Source organism: Cyprinodon tularosa, unplaced genomic scaffold (assembly GCF_016077235.1).
Source record: "Cyprinodon tularosa strain WSP-4 unplaced genomic scaffold, ASM1607723v1 ctg554, whole genome shotgun sequence".
Lineage (NCBI taxonomy): Eukaryota > Metazoa > Chordata > Actinopteri > Cyprinodontiformes > Cyprinodontidae > Cyprinodon > Cyprinodon tularosa.
The window spans coordinates 553890-571232 of record NW_024039290.1 but is presented as its reverse complement, the minus strand read 5'-3'; the positions used below and the strand labels follow the sequence as shown (position 1 = coordinate 571232).

General features: G+C 42.7%; 1 protein-coding gene across 2 annotated transcripts; it reads left to right on the top strand.

The window, feature by feature from the left end:
- The first annotated feature begins 1428 nt into the window (after window positions 1-1428).
- On the top strand, window positions 1429-16285 carry zc3h4 (zinc finger CCCH-type containing 4). 2 transcript variants are annotated; one of them, XM_038305274.1, is made up of 14 exons: window positions 1429-1742; window positions 5352-5655; window positions 5741-5854; window positions 5950-6148; window positions 6317-6462; window positions 9877-9973; window positions 10071-10210; window positions 10306-10413; window positions 10528-10639; window positions 10736-10845; window positions 10967-11424; window positions 12692-12954; window positions 13039-13266; window positions 13364-16285. In XM_038305274.1, exons 1-14 carry the CDS (start codon window positions 1663-1665, stop codon window positions 15013-15015), a joined length of 4011 nt encoding a protein of 1336 aa, XP_038161202.1. In that variant the 5' UTR covers window positions 1429-1662; the 3' UTR covers window positions 15016-16285. The 2 variants fall into 2 exon arrangements, with proteins under 2 accessions (XP_038161202.1, XP_038161201.1); XM_038305273.1 differs by having other exon boundaries at window positions 12689-12954.
- The last annotated feature ends 1058 nt before the right edge of the window (window positions 16286-17343 follow it).

Sequence of the window (17343 nt, the reverse complement as noted above, 5' to 3'; positions counted from 1 at the left end):
CAAATAACAGGCTTGTGTCTTTGTTCTAATGTCATATAAAGTCAGTGACAAAATAGAGCAAAATGTGTAATATTTTTTGTGTATCGTTGATTTTATATAACTTTGATGACAAATATGTTTAATATAGCTTTAACTTCCTGTTTGCAATGATTTTCTTTACAGAAACTAAGCACCTAGGTGCTGTCTGAAGTAAAATTATGGAAAATATTGTCATTAAAAAGAGGATAAAATGGAAAACATATTTTTAATTGTTTACACAAGTAACTGCATGCACTATACTTAAAAATTCACTTTTATAAAATTTATATATTTATAATAAAGCAACATTCCAGCTTTTTTGTGTAAATGTTACAGATCTCCGAAATGTGGGAATCGTCATTAGTTCATACCAGGGCAAATTATATCTAAATTAAGAGTGTTCATATTGCAGCTTTGATGAATTTCTGACATGCCTATATTTTAATACTCACCTGGCAACTCAACTTTCAGCCACATGCATCTAGTCATCGAAAATAGCAGATAGGCTATCCTTTTTCTGAAACTAAACATCAAATAAACATTTTTGCTTCAGCTACACTCGAGTGGCAGACTCAGGCATAAATTTGGTGCATGCGACTTTCTTCTTTCCTTGTATCAATAAACGGCGTGTTTTATATCAAGTCATATTGTTGGGATGGCTGCTGTCAGATACTGAGTTTTAAGGCTAATATTGTGCATCCATAATCCTAAACCGACCTCTGTTGTTTTCTAATGGCCTTGTCAATCATTCATTAAATAACAAAAGTTGTTTATTGATAAAAACATACATCACACAGTATAAATTGAAAAACTTGAACATAATACAAATCTAACCAAAATCAGAAAAGCTGTTTTTATTTAAAACAATTTGCTCTGTTTCACTGCAGAAGCAGCGAGCTGTAGCTAAATACACATAAGAACCGTGATGTATTTGAAAATAAGCCATTTAAACATCTCATATTAAACTAGTTTATTTCCTTTCCTTCTCCTAAATACTGTTCTCAGAAAAGAGACAAAAATATATAAAATTCAAAGTAAGAGCACATCATTTATATTTTTTAATATATTACGATTTGAAAAAAAAAAAAAAAACAAAGAAAGTAAATATTTTCCAAGTAGTTGTCTTTGTAAGAATTTTCTCTATGTTGATTCTGAGGCTTTCGTGTGTGGGTTGATTAAGCAATTGAGCAAGCAAAAGAAAAAAAAACAGAAACGCATTCGGTCCAAGCTTTGTGTTAGGGTGAAAATTTTTTTTTTATATTTAATTCAATCACATATCTTAAAAAAAAAAAAAAACAAAAACAATGAGTGCCTGCGAGTCAAACTCGGGGTTAGCTGTACACGTCTTTCGGTAACATCCGTGAAACTGCCTACGTTGTTCTCGGAAACCCCACCCCTTTCTCTTTGGAGAAGACGGTCGGCCATTTTAAGTGTATCAGTCGTCATTTCACATCGCTACAGTAGGACGGAGAACGTCAGGATTCAATTTCAGCATATTTCTCTTACAACTGTAGTGGAGAATTGCCTACTATGAACTGAATCTCTTCCTAAAACAAAAACAAGTAGATCCTTGTGAAGTGACGCATAAGCCAGTAGTTCAGCGTCGAGTTGTAATTTTTTTGCTCCTCAATGTAGCTAGAGGAAATGGCTGTGGAAAGCATGACTGTCCATCCAAACTCCCCAACTACCAACCACGAACACAACAGTCTTCTGACTGACGAAAGGTCGAGTAATTCTACAGTCATATTTAAATGAATTCATTTATTTGTCCTGTGCTTTTACACAAAAGCCCAGGGGTTCTTTTTTGTTGTTTTTTTTCTGTCAAAGGGATTAAACTCGTCTTTTCTGGAAAACGAGTACAGAGGTAAAGCGAGCGGCCATGTTGACACGACGTCGCTTTCTGGGAGGCCTAAAAACTGGACCAACGTTATTCCCTTTATTTTACTACAGTGTTATAATCAGCCGATTTAAGCGAACTTGTCAAATGGGAAAAAGACAAGATCGCGAAACCTGATAAATTAGTTTTCCTTTCGTCCCATGGTACAGTCTTAATCGCCAAGTTCGGATAATAATCTCGCTTAAAAGATTAAAAATATAAAGTCGGATTTTTTTTAATTGTTGCGGAGTTAAACTCGACGTCGCAGACAAAAATAAATCCAAATCCGACCGTTGGGTTCGCTAATTGGCAAGTTGTTTTTAAGCTAACATTAGCTTAGCATATACTTGCTAAATGCTAAGTTAGCCGCTAATCCTAATAGAATTAGCAAATCGTCCACATTTAATTCCGCTGCGTTATTTACTCGTTTCGTTATAAAAAAAAAAAAAAAAACTTCCTCACATTTCGACCTTTTTCGATCAACGGGAGCCCTAAAATAACACATTAGATCGGATTAAATGACACTTTCCGGCGGTTTGGAACCAACTGCCGCTATAAAAAAAACTACGCACTTCTTTTCCAGCTATGTATCCTCGCTTAGGAATGTTAGGAAAGATATTTAGGCCATTTAAACCATCAAATTTTTCGCGCTATTAAACCTTTTAAGGTCTAAATATTTTACACCCTTTCATTGGATATGAATAGATTCATTCTGGGCATTTGTGAAGATTCCGAAGTTGGCTTCTTAGTTAGACTTTGTACAAAGGGCTCTTTGGTTGTCTTAGGGGATTGATCTGCTCTAATTAAAACTGTGAAATATTAACACGGGATAAATCTACTCTATAATATAATCTTTCATGTGAAAACTTATACTCCAAAACGTGATTGAGGTGGTCAAATACTGAAAAATACCAAATGCCCTCTTTTTTTGTCAAACTGTGGACTTAAATTATTTATCAGTGTAGAATGAAAAGTTGTCTAAATTATTACAATTGTGACTTTAAAATGACCAAAAGTTTTTTAGTTCTACTAACAGCAGAGGGTTGACTTTGTTAAATCAGTACCCTAATCAGAGGCCAACTTCAGCGATGTGTTTTTGCCTAACATGTCCCTTTTATCCACAGTCGTGCACCAAATGTATCGTGCCAAATCATCCCCATAAGTTTCCCCTCAAAAAAATGTTTGCAAAGCATCCCAAGTGTTTGAAGTCAAACACTATAGTTCCCATTTCCAAAAGTGCAAACTTAACAAAGCTTTCCCACCCCCTTATCAGAGCAGAGTCCTTAGAAAATGAAGGGCGAACTTTTTCTCTGTTGTTTTTGTGAAGAAAAACCTGTCGCAGTAAGTATATCCCCATTTTAATTAAGACCGTTTGCTTGGATGATTACTTCAGGTATGCACTCTTACCTGGTTTTGGTACTTCACTGTACTTAATAGATTCTAACAGTAATCAGGATTTGAAACAAGAAAAGCAAAAAATGAGTGAGGCGGATAACGCTTATTGCACTGTTTAGTGAAACCTGGTGGAAAAACTTCCTTGACTTATTTGCTTCTTTTGGATAGGAACAAATAAATAACTCATTAAGTAAATATCAGCTTTTTCCTCTCTGCAGCTCTTGTTTATAGAAGCCTGGGTCGGTTAAGGTGAAGCGTTTTTACTTTTGCAGCATCCATCAATGACTTGTTAGGTTTCCAAGCTGAGGTTTGAGATGACTGGATGGACATTGTTTACATTCGCAGTTTTCCTTTAACTGGATTGGCGCCAGGTGATGTGTGCATAACATCTCTGGTCAATGATACCACTGCTGTCTGTCCATAGTTGGTCCCAGCTCCACTCCACACCCACTCATATAATACAGCTAAATCCCTGTCCTGTTAGAGAGCCCACTGCTGGAGCAATCAGAGATGTTATTCCTGATCTGAGGGGTAATAGTTAACTAGTAGTTATAATTAGGAAGCCCTGCCAAAACAACATGGATTTGTTTACCTTTTTTATTATTATTTGATCTAGTTGTACGGATTCTGATTATTAACACCCACAATTTATACAAACCTCATTGCAATCATAAGGTGGCACTTTCTGTTTGAATGTATTTGGTTTATTTTTTTTCATCTACACCAGGGGAGTAAAAGTTGCTAACAAGCTGCGTTCTGTGATGCGTCTGCAGAGGAGTGCTCTGAATATGAAGGATGTGGTGCGTTTTGCAGAGATCTCACAAGCTGCGGGTGACGTTTTGCCCCAAAGTAGATCAAGCGTAGGAACCTCTAGATTTCTCAGTTTGTTGTGATCAGACAGGGATGTTTAATCTGCCGGTGGTGTTGGTCTGTATCGCACGTTAATTAGAAAGGTATTAAATAGCAAAGTGTTTATACTCAATTGCGTCTTTGTTATAGAAATTTGTCTTTGATGTGAATAAAAACTTAAGGAGTTTTATGGTTAGTCTGTAAACTTAATAATCCAGACCCCCCCTTCCCCTTCAAAAAAATCAATAAAAAAAACATTTAAATATGGACCAGAAAAACTGAAAGTCAGTTTGATTGTACAAATATGTGAAAACTTGCAAGAGAGAAAAAAAGAGTAGCCTATTTGTAAATGTTTTTAAAGCAGCTGTTGCTGATCATGTTTATAGCTACAGTTAGAGCCCAAATGCCAATATAATACAAAAACAGGTTGGTTTGGGTCTTGGCTGGGATTTAGGAGAGTTTCAAGGCCAATGCTGATGCTCTTTGTTCAGATTTCCAGATGGGCTTCAACTTTTTTCACCCCTTAGTTTGTATCCTCATTTAGCTTCTCTCCATTTGCACTCTAAAAACACACTTTTTTCTCGTTTGTAATTAATACATAATAAGCTTCTTTCTCCCGATAAAAAAATGTTGATTCAGAATAACAACTATTATTTCATTATCATTTAATTATTTAAGCCATCTGCTCTTTTTGGATGATATGACCTATAATGTGATTAACCAAACATTTCCCTCATCCTCTTGGTATTGTTTTGGAGTTAAAGGCCTGCATTTCCTCACAGAAACTAGCAGAACCAAGACACATACTGCTGTAGCAGACGGCTCATTTTTAACCAAAAAAACTTGGTATAAACCTGACCAAAATTGTGAAATAGCTCTATAATTAGCTAATGCAGATTCCAAAAGATTAGATTAGAGTTAATGCTGTTTCCATTTTCTTTTTTTCCTGAATCACATTTGATTAAGTCAATATTGTCCAGCTATTAGTCAAAATCTTCAAATATTATCCAGCTTTATTTATAAAGCACTTTACATAACCAAAATGACCAGAGTCTTTCAATAATACCTTATTCAACTGAACATCTTGGGTTCATACTTGATGATACACATTTCTGTGTTCAGTTGTGTCTTTTTTTGGGCTCAAGTTTTGTTTTTTAGACCTTAAACTGAGACAAACTAGAGGAGTAAATGTCTGATTGCTTCTCATGCGCAGGCCTGAAGATGGAGAACTGGAGGAGGGAGAGTTGGAAGATGATGCAGATGAGATGGAGGAGGAGGAAACTGGCCAGGTGTCTGCTGCAGCTGGACAAGGTGTAGATAAGGGCGAGGATGCAGGAGGAGGTGATGAAGGGGGAGAAGCGGCAGCAGCGGAGAGAACTCGGCGAAGCCGGGACCGCCACCCGAGCAGCGCTTCGGACGATGAAAGAGCACACAGGCACAAGAGGAAGCGGAAGAAAGAGAAGGAGCGCGAAAGAGAGAAGAAGAGGGCGAAAAAGAAGCGCAAATCAAAGCATAAAGTGAGATTCAGATCCTGAGCTAAATGTCCGTTTTGTTGGAAACATCCTTGATGTTTCTCTAATCATTGTTTATTTTTCCTCCCAGCGTCATGCATCTTCTGACGACGACCACTCTGACTTCAGTGAGGACTCCGACTACAGTCCAAGCGAGAAGAGAAAATACAGAGAAAGAGATTACAGTCCACAATACACATCCTCTGTTAGTATTTATACACTTTAATGATGTCTGTAGCGTCACTAAGGGGAGAAAATGTCATTCATTCACTAATTTCTTTGGATCCTTTGTGTCCTTAGTCTCACGGTGGCTACGGTGGGCCAAAGAAAGGCAGCTACATGAAGATGGACAAACAGGGTTATGGGGGCTATGACGACTATGAAGATGACATGTATGAGGGAGAGGAGGAGGAAGACATGGGAGAGGAGGAGTATGACGACTTTGCAAAGGAGCTCAACCAGTACAGAAAGGCCAAGGAGGGCGGCCGAGGTGGGAGAGGTGAGAACTGAAGAGCTCTGGCTCTTTCTTTAGATCAAAATGCAGATGTCTGTCCATCCAACTATTTTATTTTTATGAAGAAATGATCAGAGAAGTTCTGTTTTAGTTTTGAAAGTAGACATCCTGGTTTTTACTAACTGCTGTCTGGCTTCTCTTTTTCACCTGCAGGGGGCAGAGGTCGCATGAAGAGCCTAAGAGGCCGCGGAGGAATGAGGGGAGGGAGAAGAGGGAGAGGAGGAAGCAGAGGGCGAGGGGGGCGAGGAGGAAGGATGGGGGGAGACGACGATGGGGACGGCTACGGAGACGATATGGAGGTGAGGTTTGAAACTGTCATGTTTGCTTCATGCAGAAGTAAAAGTCTTCCTCCTTAAACTTTGTCACTTTATCAAATCTGAACCAAACATTTGTAAAAAGGGTGTTTTATAAGCATCTCATGTGATTAGACCAACGCAAGGTAGAATAAAATGTGAAATCCCAGTCCAATTTTGCTCTATGCATCCTTCCCACACACATCCCCATAGCATGATGCTTCCCCCACCATGTTTCAGGGTGGTGTGGAGGATTTTCCATCTCTACTGCACATACATGCTGTCTGTGCCTCCTCCCAGCTTCTAGCAAACTGGACAGCTCAGTCCAACAGTAGTTTTCTTCTGCCAGATCTGTTGCTCAGAAGACTAATGCTTGTTTTTTACCTGATTTAGTCTGATCTGTAAATTTCACACCTTCTAGAGCAGGAGTCACCAATTAGAAATTAGTGGGGTCCGAATAAAGAAAATCAACAAACAGTAAAGGTCCAGAGACATTTTCAATTATAATCTGTTACTTTAAACAGGATTTAACACAGAAATGAGTTTTTTGAGGACTTTTTAAATAGAAAAAAAAATCCTTTTTAAAATGTACAGTGTTTTTTGAAGTAGAGAACAACAATCGTTCAGTTTGGTATATAGACAATTTCCTGATTCACATATTTTATGAAACACCTGAACTGACCGTTTGTTATTTCTTTTCTTTTTTACGTCTTAATGTTCGCAGTGGGCTTTATGCTGCCCTGCAAGGCTTTAAACCTGGGTTTGAATGGAGACAAAGCCATTCTAAAGCACATATCAAGGTGCTCATTTTGAGCCTGCTTCAATAATTATTTCTGATTCTGTCCATGGTGGAGAATCCTGCTTCACAGCAGCAGGTTGAGCCAAACATACAGGTGCTGGTCATAAAATTAGAATATCATGAAAAAGTAGATTGATTTCAGTAATTCCATTTAAAAAGTGAAACTTGTATATTATATTCATACATTACATACAAACTCATATATTTCAGATGTTTATTTTGTTTAATTTTGATGATTACAAATGACAACAAATGAAAATCTCAAATTCATCATATCAGAAAATTTGAATATTACTAAAGACCAATAAAAACAAAGGATTTATAGAAATGTTGGCCAACTGAAAAGTATGAACATGAAAAGTATGAGCATGTACAGCACTCAGTATTTAGTTGGGCCTCCTTTGGCCTGTATTACTGCAGCAATGCGGCGTGGCATGGAGTCGATCAGTCTGTGGCACTGCTCAGGTGTTATGATAGCCCAGGTTGCTCTAATAGTGGCTTTTAGCTCTTCTGAATTGTTGGGTCTGGTGTATTGCATCTTCTTCTTCACAATACCCCATAGATTTTCTATGGGGTTAAGGTCAGGAGAGTTTGCTGGCCAATTAAGAACAGGGATACCATGGTCCTTCAACCAGGTACTGGTAGCTTTGGCACTGTGTGCAGGTGCCAAGTCCTGTTGGAAAATGAAATCTGCATCTCCAAAAAGTTGGTCAGCTGCAGGAAGCATGAAGTGCTCTAAAACTTCCTGGTATGTGGCTGCGTTGACCCTGGACCTCAGAAAACACAATGGACCAACACCAGCAGATGACATGGCACCCCAAACCATCACTGACTGTGGAAACTTTACACTGGACTTCAAGCAACGTGGATGAAGTGCCTCTCTTCTTTTCCTCCAGACTCTGGGACCTTGATTTCCAAAGGAAATGCAAAATTTACTTTCATCAGAGAACATGACTTTGGACCACTCACCAGCAGTCCAGTCCTGTTTCTCTTTAGCCCAGGCAAGACGCTTCTGACGCTGTCTGTGGTTCAAGAGTGGCTTGACACAAGGAATGCGACAGCAGAAACCCATGTCTTTCATACGTCTGTGTGTGGTGGTTCTTGAAGCACTCACTCCAGCTGCAGTCCACTCTTTGTGAATCTCCCCCACATTTTTGAATGGGTTTTGTTTCACAATCCTCTCCAGGGTGCGGTTATCTCTCTTGCTTGTACACTTTTTTCGACCACATCTTTTCCTTCCCTTCGCCTCTCTATTAATGTGCTTGGACACTGAGCTCTGTGAACAGCCAGCCTCTTTAGCAATGACCTTTTGTGTCTTGCCCTCCTTGTGCAAGGTGTCGATGGTCGTCTTTTGGACAACTGTCAAGTCAGCAGTCTTCCCCATGATTGTGTAGCTTATAGAACTAGACTGAAAGACCATTTAAAGGCTTTTGCAGGTGGTTTGAGTTAATTAGCTGATTAGAGTGTGGCACCAGGGGCCATCAATTTTGAACCTTTTCACAATATTCTAATTTTCTGATATGATGAATTTGAGATTTTCATTTGTTGTCATTTGTAATCATCAAAATTAAACAAAATAAACATCTGAAATATATGAGTTTGTATGTAATGTATGAATATAATATACAAGTTTCACTTTTTAAATGGAATTACTGAAATCAATCTACTTTTTCATGATATTCTAATTTTATGACCAGCACATGTACTCTAAATGTGCAGGGTCAACTTTGAGCACCATTTCACTTTTCTTTCACCAGTTCACTACAGTTCTTCCAGTAGTGCACACTTTATTTCACTTTTTCTCATCATCTTCTCCTTCTTTCCCATCACCCGGCTTGCCACAGGTTTGCCTGCTGTGTCTTAAAGTAGCAGCAGCAGCTCTGACTGACAGCAGCTCATTGGATCATTTGTATCATGTGTAGCCTGGTCTCAGGTGCTTTGGAGGGCTTTACCGTACAAACTGGAGAAGTGGCGCAACTGAAATTAGACGCCGTCATACGACAACAGGCAGTAATTTCTAAATGTTTTAAATCAGGTTGGGTCTGGATTAGCCAGCAGGTAGGACCGGATCCAGACCGCGGTCCGCTAATCCGTGACCACTGTTCTAGAGTAATGGGTGTGTGTGGGTTGGCTTGCTAGTTAGGTTGGACTTCCCCGCCTGTATTTTTGTGGTTTAGCAGCTGCTTCTTTATCTCCCCATGTTTAGATAGACGGTTGAACAGAGCTCTGCCTCTGGAACGTTCTGCCTGACCTATCAGCTGTGCTCCTTTTTATTCACAATGCTTTATGTGGACATTCTCCTACAGACCTCTGAGGCCAGAAACGGAACAGCTGGGTTTATACTCTGATTTAATTAAACACAGTGGGTTTCTGATCATTGTTTGAAGTTTGAACTTATCTCACAGTAGTTGTAGCAGAGTAAAGGGGATCGGATGGAATTAACGGTTCACATTCAGGATTATTTTATAAAACTTCACTTAATAATTTGTGTTGGTCTTTCACATGAAATTCCCATTAAAAAACCTGAAGTTGTAAAACTTGAAGTTTCATGAGTAAGGATACTTTAAAATCTGGACTGGATCTGCTGAATTTCTCATGAGTCGATTTCTTTAACTTTGCAGTATGGAGAGGAAGACTATGACAACATGGGAGAGGATGACTATGATGACTACTCTAAAGAACTCAGTCAGTACAAAAGGTCTAAAGACAGAGGCAGAGGTTTGTGGCTTCATTTTGCTGCCTTATATAACAGACTAAAAGGTGATAAAGTGTGTTTTGATCCAAGGTTTCTTCCTTTTGTGCTTCTCTCATCCAGGTGTTAAAGGAGGCCGTGGACGAGGCAGAGGTAAAGGAGGGCGAGGCATGATCCGAGGACTGAAAGGCCGAAGCAGAGGGAGAGGAAGAGGCGACATGGGGAACGACGACGACAACAACAATGGGGACATGGATAACGGGGTACCTTTCCTACCTTTCCTTGCCGGATCTCTAACATGCGCATGCTTTAAAGTCAGTTTCCACTAATGAGTTTCTTATTATTTTTTGCAAACCAGGATGGAGGTGATGGTCCAGGAGCAGGGAGGCGACATCATCATGAAAAGCACCAGGATAAGAAAGGAAAAGCCCTCTGCAAGTATTACATCGAGGGGAGATGCACCTGGGTAAGACCCCACGCCGTCCATTCACTGTGTTTACTCTCACCGGAGCTGTGAGGTTTCTGAAGCGCTTCTCTTTAAAAAAAATAAATAACCACGTTGACCGTTTCTAACCACCAGGGGGACCACTGCAACTTTAGCCATGACATCGAGCTGCCCAAGAAGAAGGAGCTGTGTAAATTCTACATCACTGGTTTCTGCGCCCGTGGCGACCACTGTCCCTACATGCATGATATCCTTCACTGAGATCTTTGAAATGCTTTTGCTTCTGTTGAGTCGTTTGTGCTTTTTACTGGACGTCTTTGTTTCTCCTTGACTCCCTCTTCACGGGAATTCCCATGCAAGCTGTTTCACACCACAGGAAACTGTGTTAATGGAGACGAGTGCATGTTCTCCCATGAAGCCCTCAATGACGACACTCAGGAGCTGCTCAACAAGGTGGGAGCCTCCGATGCGGTTACATATTCTGTTATTTCTTCATTGAATTAACTTTTACAGCTGATAGTTTGGAAAAAATGGGAGTGACTGAGCTGTGGATGTTTTTGGATTCGTGTTTCAGATGCTAGCAGAGGATGCTGAGGCCGGAGCCGAGGATGAAAAGGAGGTGGAGGAGCTGAAGAAGCAGGGGATCAACCCCCTTCCTAAACCGCCCCCTGGAGTCGGTCTCCTCCCCACTCCCCCTCGCCCTGTATCCATGGACACCAACATGGGCGCTGTGGACTTTGGTGGGCCTGTAGGTGGAGACTTTGGGGGTCCTCATGGACCCAGTCAGGTTCCTCACAAAGGTCCACCGATTCCACCTCCTGTCCCTGGACCGAACCCCCCCATCGGTCCAGTCCACGGCCCGGATGAAAGCCCCTTCCAAGGTGGACCACCCACAAATCCCAACTGCCCTCCTCCACACATGGTTCCCCCGCCTGGTGGTGTAGCAGCGGCCTCAGCGGGGAAGAAGATTCCTTCGTTGTTTGAGATTAAAGTTCAGCCAACAGGACAACTGGCTCAGAAACTGGCCGTCAGGTAGGAGATCAGAAAAGCCACAGGAAGAATTTCCAGCTTGTTTATTAATGAAGAGCAAACACTTTAATAATTTTAAACAGAGCATGTGAACGGAGCGCCGCGCAATTCCCGCTCCCCCATCAGGAGGATGTTCGCTCACTCGCTCCGCCGCTCGAAGTTGCACCAAGCCGCTCCGCTCAAAATCTGCTCCGCGCTCACCTTCATTTCCTGCTGCTCTGGAGAAATCGCTTCATGCCCGCTTAGATTTTCAGGAGAAGTTATTTTCAGACATTTTTCCTTCATGTAATTATTCCAGGGCACTATGACACACGGCGTTTGATTTACTGATGTGACCGTTATATGTGTATAGTCTTCTTTAACTGGCTGTTAAATTATTGCACTGTTTCCCAGCTGTGAACGTAACACCTCGCTGCATTCATGTTGACCCGCGTTTCCTATTTAATTATTTATTTTAAAAAACTACATTAAAAAAGTTGTATGCGATCCATTTAAAAAAATGTACCATAACAATCACTTTAGTAGAAATTTTAAGGATTAAAAACTGCGACTGTTTTTCAATTAAAAACATGTAAAAAAAAATCTGCCTTAAATCAAATAAATGTTATTTTACAAATTTTATAATCCAACATTTTTAATTGACGTTGTGAGCCCATCGGAGTGAAATCCTCGCTCCAGCCTTTGAATTGAAAATCGCTCTTCGCTCCACCATATTTCTTCCGCTCCGCTCACATGCTCTGATCTAAATGGGATAAAACATATTAAATAAAACAAAAAATTGTGAAATTTGACCAAGAATATCTTGTTTTCCACACATTTAAAAAGAAAAAGTCTTCAGTAATTTGGTAGACATGGTCTTTGATAGTTCACCCTTTGCCTTTAAAGCCTCAAAAATCAATCTAAAACATTTTTAGTCAACATGATTCTGATGCGGGTCATTTAACAGCCCAATCCTGCTCACTGCTTTTTCAGTTGGCTGAAGTGCTATGCTAATATCAGCATGATTGCTCCTCAGTTGTTGATAATTTAGCTTATCTGTTTACACAAATAGAGATGATAAAAATGTTTCAAAAATGATGTTGGGGTGGCTTAATTTGAAGCTTAGTATGGGTTTTATTATAACTACTACTATCCACAGTTGGGGTCAGATTATGACATCACTAGTTCTTATTTGGCTTTTTTATTGACAAACATTGTGGCTTTTGATTATTTATATCAGAAAAGCTGCTTTCTATTTGCTAAATCACACCCTCCCTCTTTGTATCAGAAGCCAGGCTCCCAGTAGCGGTCAGGCTCAGACCGCACCTCCTGGACCCCAGGGCCCACCTGGGGCTCCCCCACCCCGTTTCCCTGGTCCTGCAGGCATGATGTCCCCTGAATCACAGAACATGGGGCCCGCCGGAGCCCCCATGATGGGGGGATTTAACGACAGCCCCGCCCATGGAGGAACAGGACCTCCACAGGGTGGAGGGAACTTCTACAACGAGTTCTACAATCAGCAGGACGGGATGAAGATGGAGGGAGCGCAAGAAGGTCAGGATGGATCCCGGATTTAACTTAGATGTTTTGATTAAACATTATCCGCTAACGGAAACCTTTTTTTTTTATCCCCCTCAGATGACAGGTTTCAGAGTTTTTCTGGCATGGACGACAGAGGAGGAACTGGAAACAGAGAAGGTCCTTCTAACGGGTCCACAGCCAGTCAGGGGGGCATCTCTGTTCCAGACTTTCTGCCGCCCGCTCAGCGCGTCCTGTTCATGAGGATACAGCAGAAACAGCAGGAGGAAGAGGAGAGAGCACGCAGGATGGCCGAGGGAGGGGCAGAAAATCCTAAAACCGTTGAAGGTATGTTAAGAAAATTCCCTCTCACTGCTCCGATCTGACTTAGAATTTATTCCTAATCATTCACATATAACCTGATCTGTTTCTTTCCCTCCTCCAGGGGACTCAGGGAACTGGTACTCCAGTGAGGATGAGGATGGTGGCAGCAGCGTGACCTCCATCCTGAAGACACTCCGGCAGCAGACCCAGGCTCCGCTGAAAACGGACGGCGTTCCCGGTGACTCTCGTCTGCCGAAGCCACCTTCTTCCCACCCTCCAGCTCGCCCGGCAGACCCCCGCCTAGCGCGAGACCCCCGCCTGGCCCGGGCTGCAGAGTCAGCCCACGCGGCCGACAGCGCTCAGCCCTCGGCTTCTTCGTCCCTGGGGCCGCCCACGGACCCTAGGCTAGCAAGGCTCGCTGCCTCCGCCTCACATTCACCCCCTGCTTCAAAACCAGAACCTGCCATGGTCTACAAGCCCCCCCCGCTCACCGCTCCAGCCGCAGAGGAGGAGGAGACGGAGCGGGTTCTACGGGACAAGCCTGTGCCGATTCCTTTGGACCCGCTGATGGGTATGGCTCTGAGAGACCCTCGCTCTCAGCTGCAGCAGTTCAGTCACATCAAGAAGGACATCATTCTGCACATGCCCGCCTTCTCTAAAACCGTCACCTGGTCACCAGAGGACCTCCTCCCTCTCCCCATTCCCAAGCAGGACCCCCTGCCTCTCCCTCCAGGCATCCCTCCCGTACCCTCTTTGGGTCCACGCCTGTCCAGAGCCCAGCAGCCGCAGCAGCTTCACTCGTCGCCGCCCCCCAACGCTCAGCCCGTTCCCTCCCTGGACCCTCCTGCATCCTCCTCGCTTCCAGACTTTGAGCTGTTGTCTCGAATCCTGAAGACTGTGAACTCCATCCCGTCCCAGACCACCTCCCCTCCTCACGCGCCCACTCCCCCTCCTGTCTTATCGCTGCTCGGTCAACCGCCCCCCACGACTACCTCACCCGCAGAAAAACCCGTGGACCCTCGCTTACGTAAACCCCCGTCCGACCCCCGCCTGCAGCCGCAGAAGTCAGCCCTGAAGCAACCATCAGAACCGGTCCCCTCCGTCCCAGTTCCTGCTACGTCTCCAGCAGCTTCCTCAGGTTCCCCCCCTCCAACAATCGCCCCCTACGACCCCAGGCTGCTCTCATCAGGGGGGGCAGGCCGCAGTGGGAGCGCAGGGGCACCAGGGGGAGCCAGCGTGCTGAGCAGCATCAGCCTGTATGACCCAAGGACTAACAAACCAGGTAGCCCTGGTACCAGCAGTGGCTCCAGCAACTCCCCCAACTCAACCAGCACAGAATCCAAACCCAGTGACGCCACAGCGAGTAAACCCAAGTCCAAGGAGCCGCTGTTTGTTAGGAAATCTGCTCTGGACCAACCGGAGCCAGAGAAAATTGTAGAGCAAGGAACTGATCGATACAACAGCTATAACAGACCCCGACCCAAACCGGCCCCCTCGCCTAACTCCACGGCCCAGACGGCACCTGCTGCTGCCACTGGAGCTCAGAATGCCCCTGGAGGGCCTGGAGAACAGGGGCCCGCAGGGGTCCACAACCTACCGGTGTCCTCCCTGTTCGGGGTGGTGAAACAGGCGGCCAAACCAGGCGGGACGAGCAGCCCGTTTGGAGGAAGCAGCCCGGCGCAGTCCGAACAGACAACCGCCGAGCAGGACAACGGCTCGCTGAAGGAAGTGTTCAAAGGCTTCGATCCAACAGCCTCGCCCTTCTGTCAGTGATACCATAGAAACAGAGGGCCAATCAGGTGGCTCGCAAGTTTGAACCTTTATTTCGATGCCGAAGAGGTCGTTGACAAACCGCCTGAAAGACACAAACGTCTGTGACCGGGCAGCCGCACTGCGGCTAAGGCTGTGGACTCTGTGTTGATGGGAAAAATCAGATTTCTATTTTAAACTTATTGATGTATAAAAAGATGTGTTCTCTTGTCTCATATCAGCAGAAAACGTTTCTATAGAGCAAATATTTTAGCTTTAAAGCTTCTTTCTTTTTGTTCAGGATTTTTTTTTTCTGCTGCACTGTCAGTCTTCATGTCTGCAGCTCTGTGGGAACAAAACAGATTCTCAGCACCAAAATCGCATTTAGTGAATTATTTTAACTTTTTTTATGTTTTCTGGAGAAAGAGACACAACTATCTAAATATAAATCTATAATCTGCTTGATTTATTTTCTAGTATTTATTTTTATACTTCTTGGCACTGTCAGCTTGTGTTGCCCGAAGGTTAATTGTTATATTCTAATTCCGCGTTTCCAGGTCCGATCTAAGCTCTTAACTTTCGGTTCTTTCTGTGCCACCGCTGTTATCTCTTCTTTTTTTCACACATTTGTTAAAACCTTTGCCTCCATCTGCCTTGTAGATAATCTCACTGGTTGTAAAAACAGAAAATTCCTGATTAAAATCGGCTTTTTTTTCCAGGATTAGGAAAATGTACCTGGACACTTTGCTAAAGCATCACTTCCACTTCCTCATACAAGGCTGGTCTTTTTCCTTTGTTTGCTCAAAATTCACCAATTTTCACAGTTAGTGATCAGTAGAGTTCTTCTAAGCATTGCTAACAATGGTTTGTGTAGAAATATTAATGGTTTTAATTTATTTCTTTGTTTTATACACTCATAATTAAACACACCTGTTCCTGAACTGAATCCCCATGTAAATTAGGATTGAAAAACTCGAGCTCTCTAACAGGGTGGGAAGAGCTGCTGAGGTGGTGGAAGCTCACCAGGAAGGGCAATTTATTGTTTGTCTTGATTTTCTTTTGTAAATTTTTACATTTTTACTTTCCTCACCTTGTAAATTTGAGCCAAATCTTTAACATCATCCGGAGAGTTTTTCTAACTGTACTCTTTAAGTGAGGTTGTAAGTATTTAAATAAAGTCCGTACATGATCAGAAGGTTAAAACTCTATTTTCTGTATTTTTATTACCTCGGCTGATTCATCTGACGTGTTTCTGTATGAATGCCTAAAATCACAATAAAACTGTTTTCTCTGACGTCATTGTAAAGTGAAACTTTTATTTTTTTCTCTCTTCACCCAGCAGTTGAGATTGAATTGTAAAGTATTGAATAGATGTTTTTATCAAAGCGTGAAGTGACTGAGCTGTTCGGGCTGGATCAGCCCCTTAGCGGCACGCAGCCCGTTTCCAGGTTCACCGTGATCCCTCTGACGACCAGCTTCCTGCTCCACTCCCATCCTGCAACGCTGGCTCCAGGAAGGGACACCATTCATCCCGTACCTCAAAGGCTTCCTATCACGCACACAAACACGCCCGGCCAGCAGTTGGCTGGAGCCAGCCAGCTCATTCTGACCTTCAGCACATCTGTTGTTTATCACTTAGATATATTAGAAAAATCTGCCTCCAAATTGAATTACAGATCTTTAAAGGATTTAATTAAGATGAATATAAGACAACAAATGGTTATTTTTATCCTACTGTTTCTGGTTTCCTAGAACCACTTTCTTTTAATCATTAATCTACTTTTAGGTGTGCATGAGGGAGGTTACCTGTCTGTGTGTGTATATATAGAAGAGCTGATCCTCTTAAAGGATGACTTCAGCTGGGATTGGAGATGTGCCCTGCAGAAAGCTGCAGGGCACTCTGCGTTCCTGAGGGGAGGGCGTGGCGTGTGAACAGCAATGTTGATGCCTCTGCTGAACCTTCAGACTCCGGTCTGAGGATGTGTTATGTCTCTCCCTGCTTGTTTGTTTCTCTGGGGCTTATCGTTGGGATTTCAGCTTAATAAATGCAACAAAATGTTCCCACACAGCCTATCTTGACCAGGGGCGGATTTATGAAAATTTGGGGCCCTAGGCAAAGACAGGCATGGGGCCCACTGAATTGAGAAGACAGACAGAAGACTGTCTCAAAGGGAATGAAATATTTTTTCCGAGCACTGAGCTCACTTAGCTGATTTCTCCTTCCTGTGTTTCCAAAAAGATGACAGCAAAAGTAAATAACCCAGTCCTTCTTTTCACTGTAGACAAGCCATGATCTGCTTATCTGTTCTCCATTTTTCATTTGGATGAAATAATAGCTTCATGAATCATGAC

Coding starts and splice junctions, on each gene's coding strand:
- zc3h4 (XM_038305273.1), top strand. CDS start 1,663: ATGGCTGTGGAAAGCATGACTGTCCATCCAAACTCCCCAACTACCAAC. Junction 9,974..10,070: donor GTCTAAAGACAGAGGCAGAG/GTTTGTGGCTTC, acceptor TCTCTCATCCAG/GTGTTAAAGGAGGCCGTGGA. Junction 11,425..12,688: donor GCTCAGAAACTGGCCGTCAG/GTAGGAGATCAG, acceptor TCTTTGTATCAG/AAGCCAGGCTCCCAGTAGCG.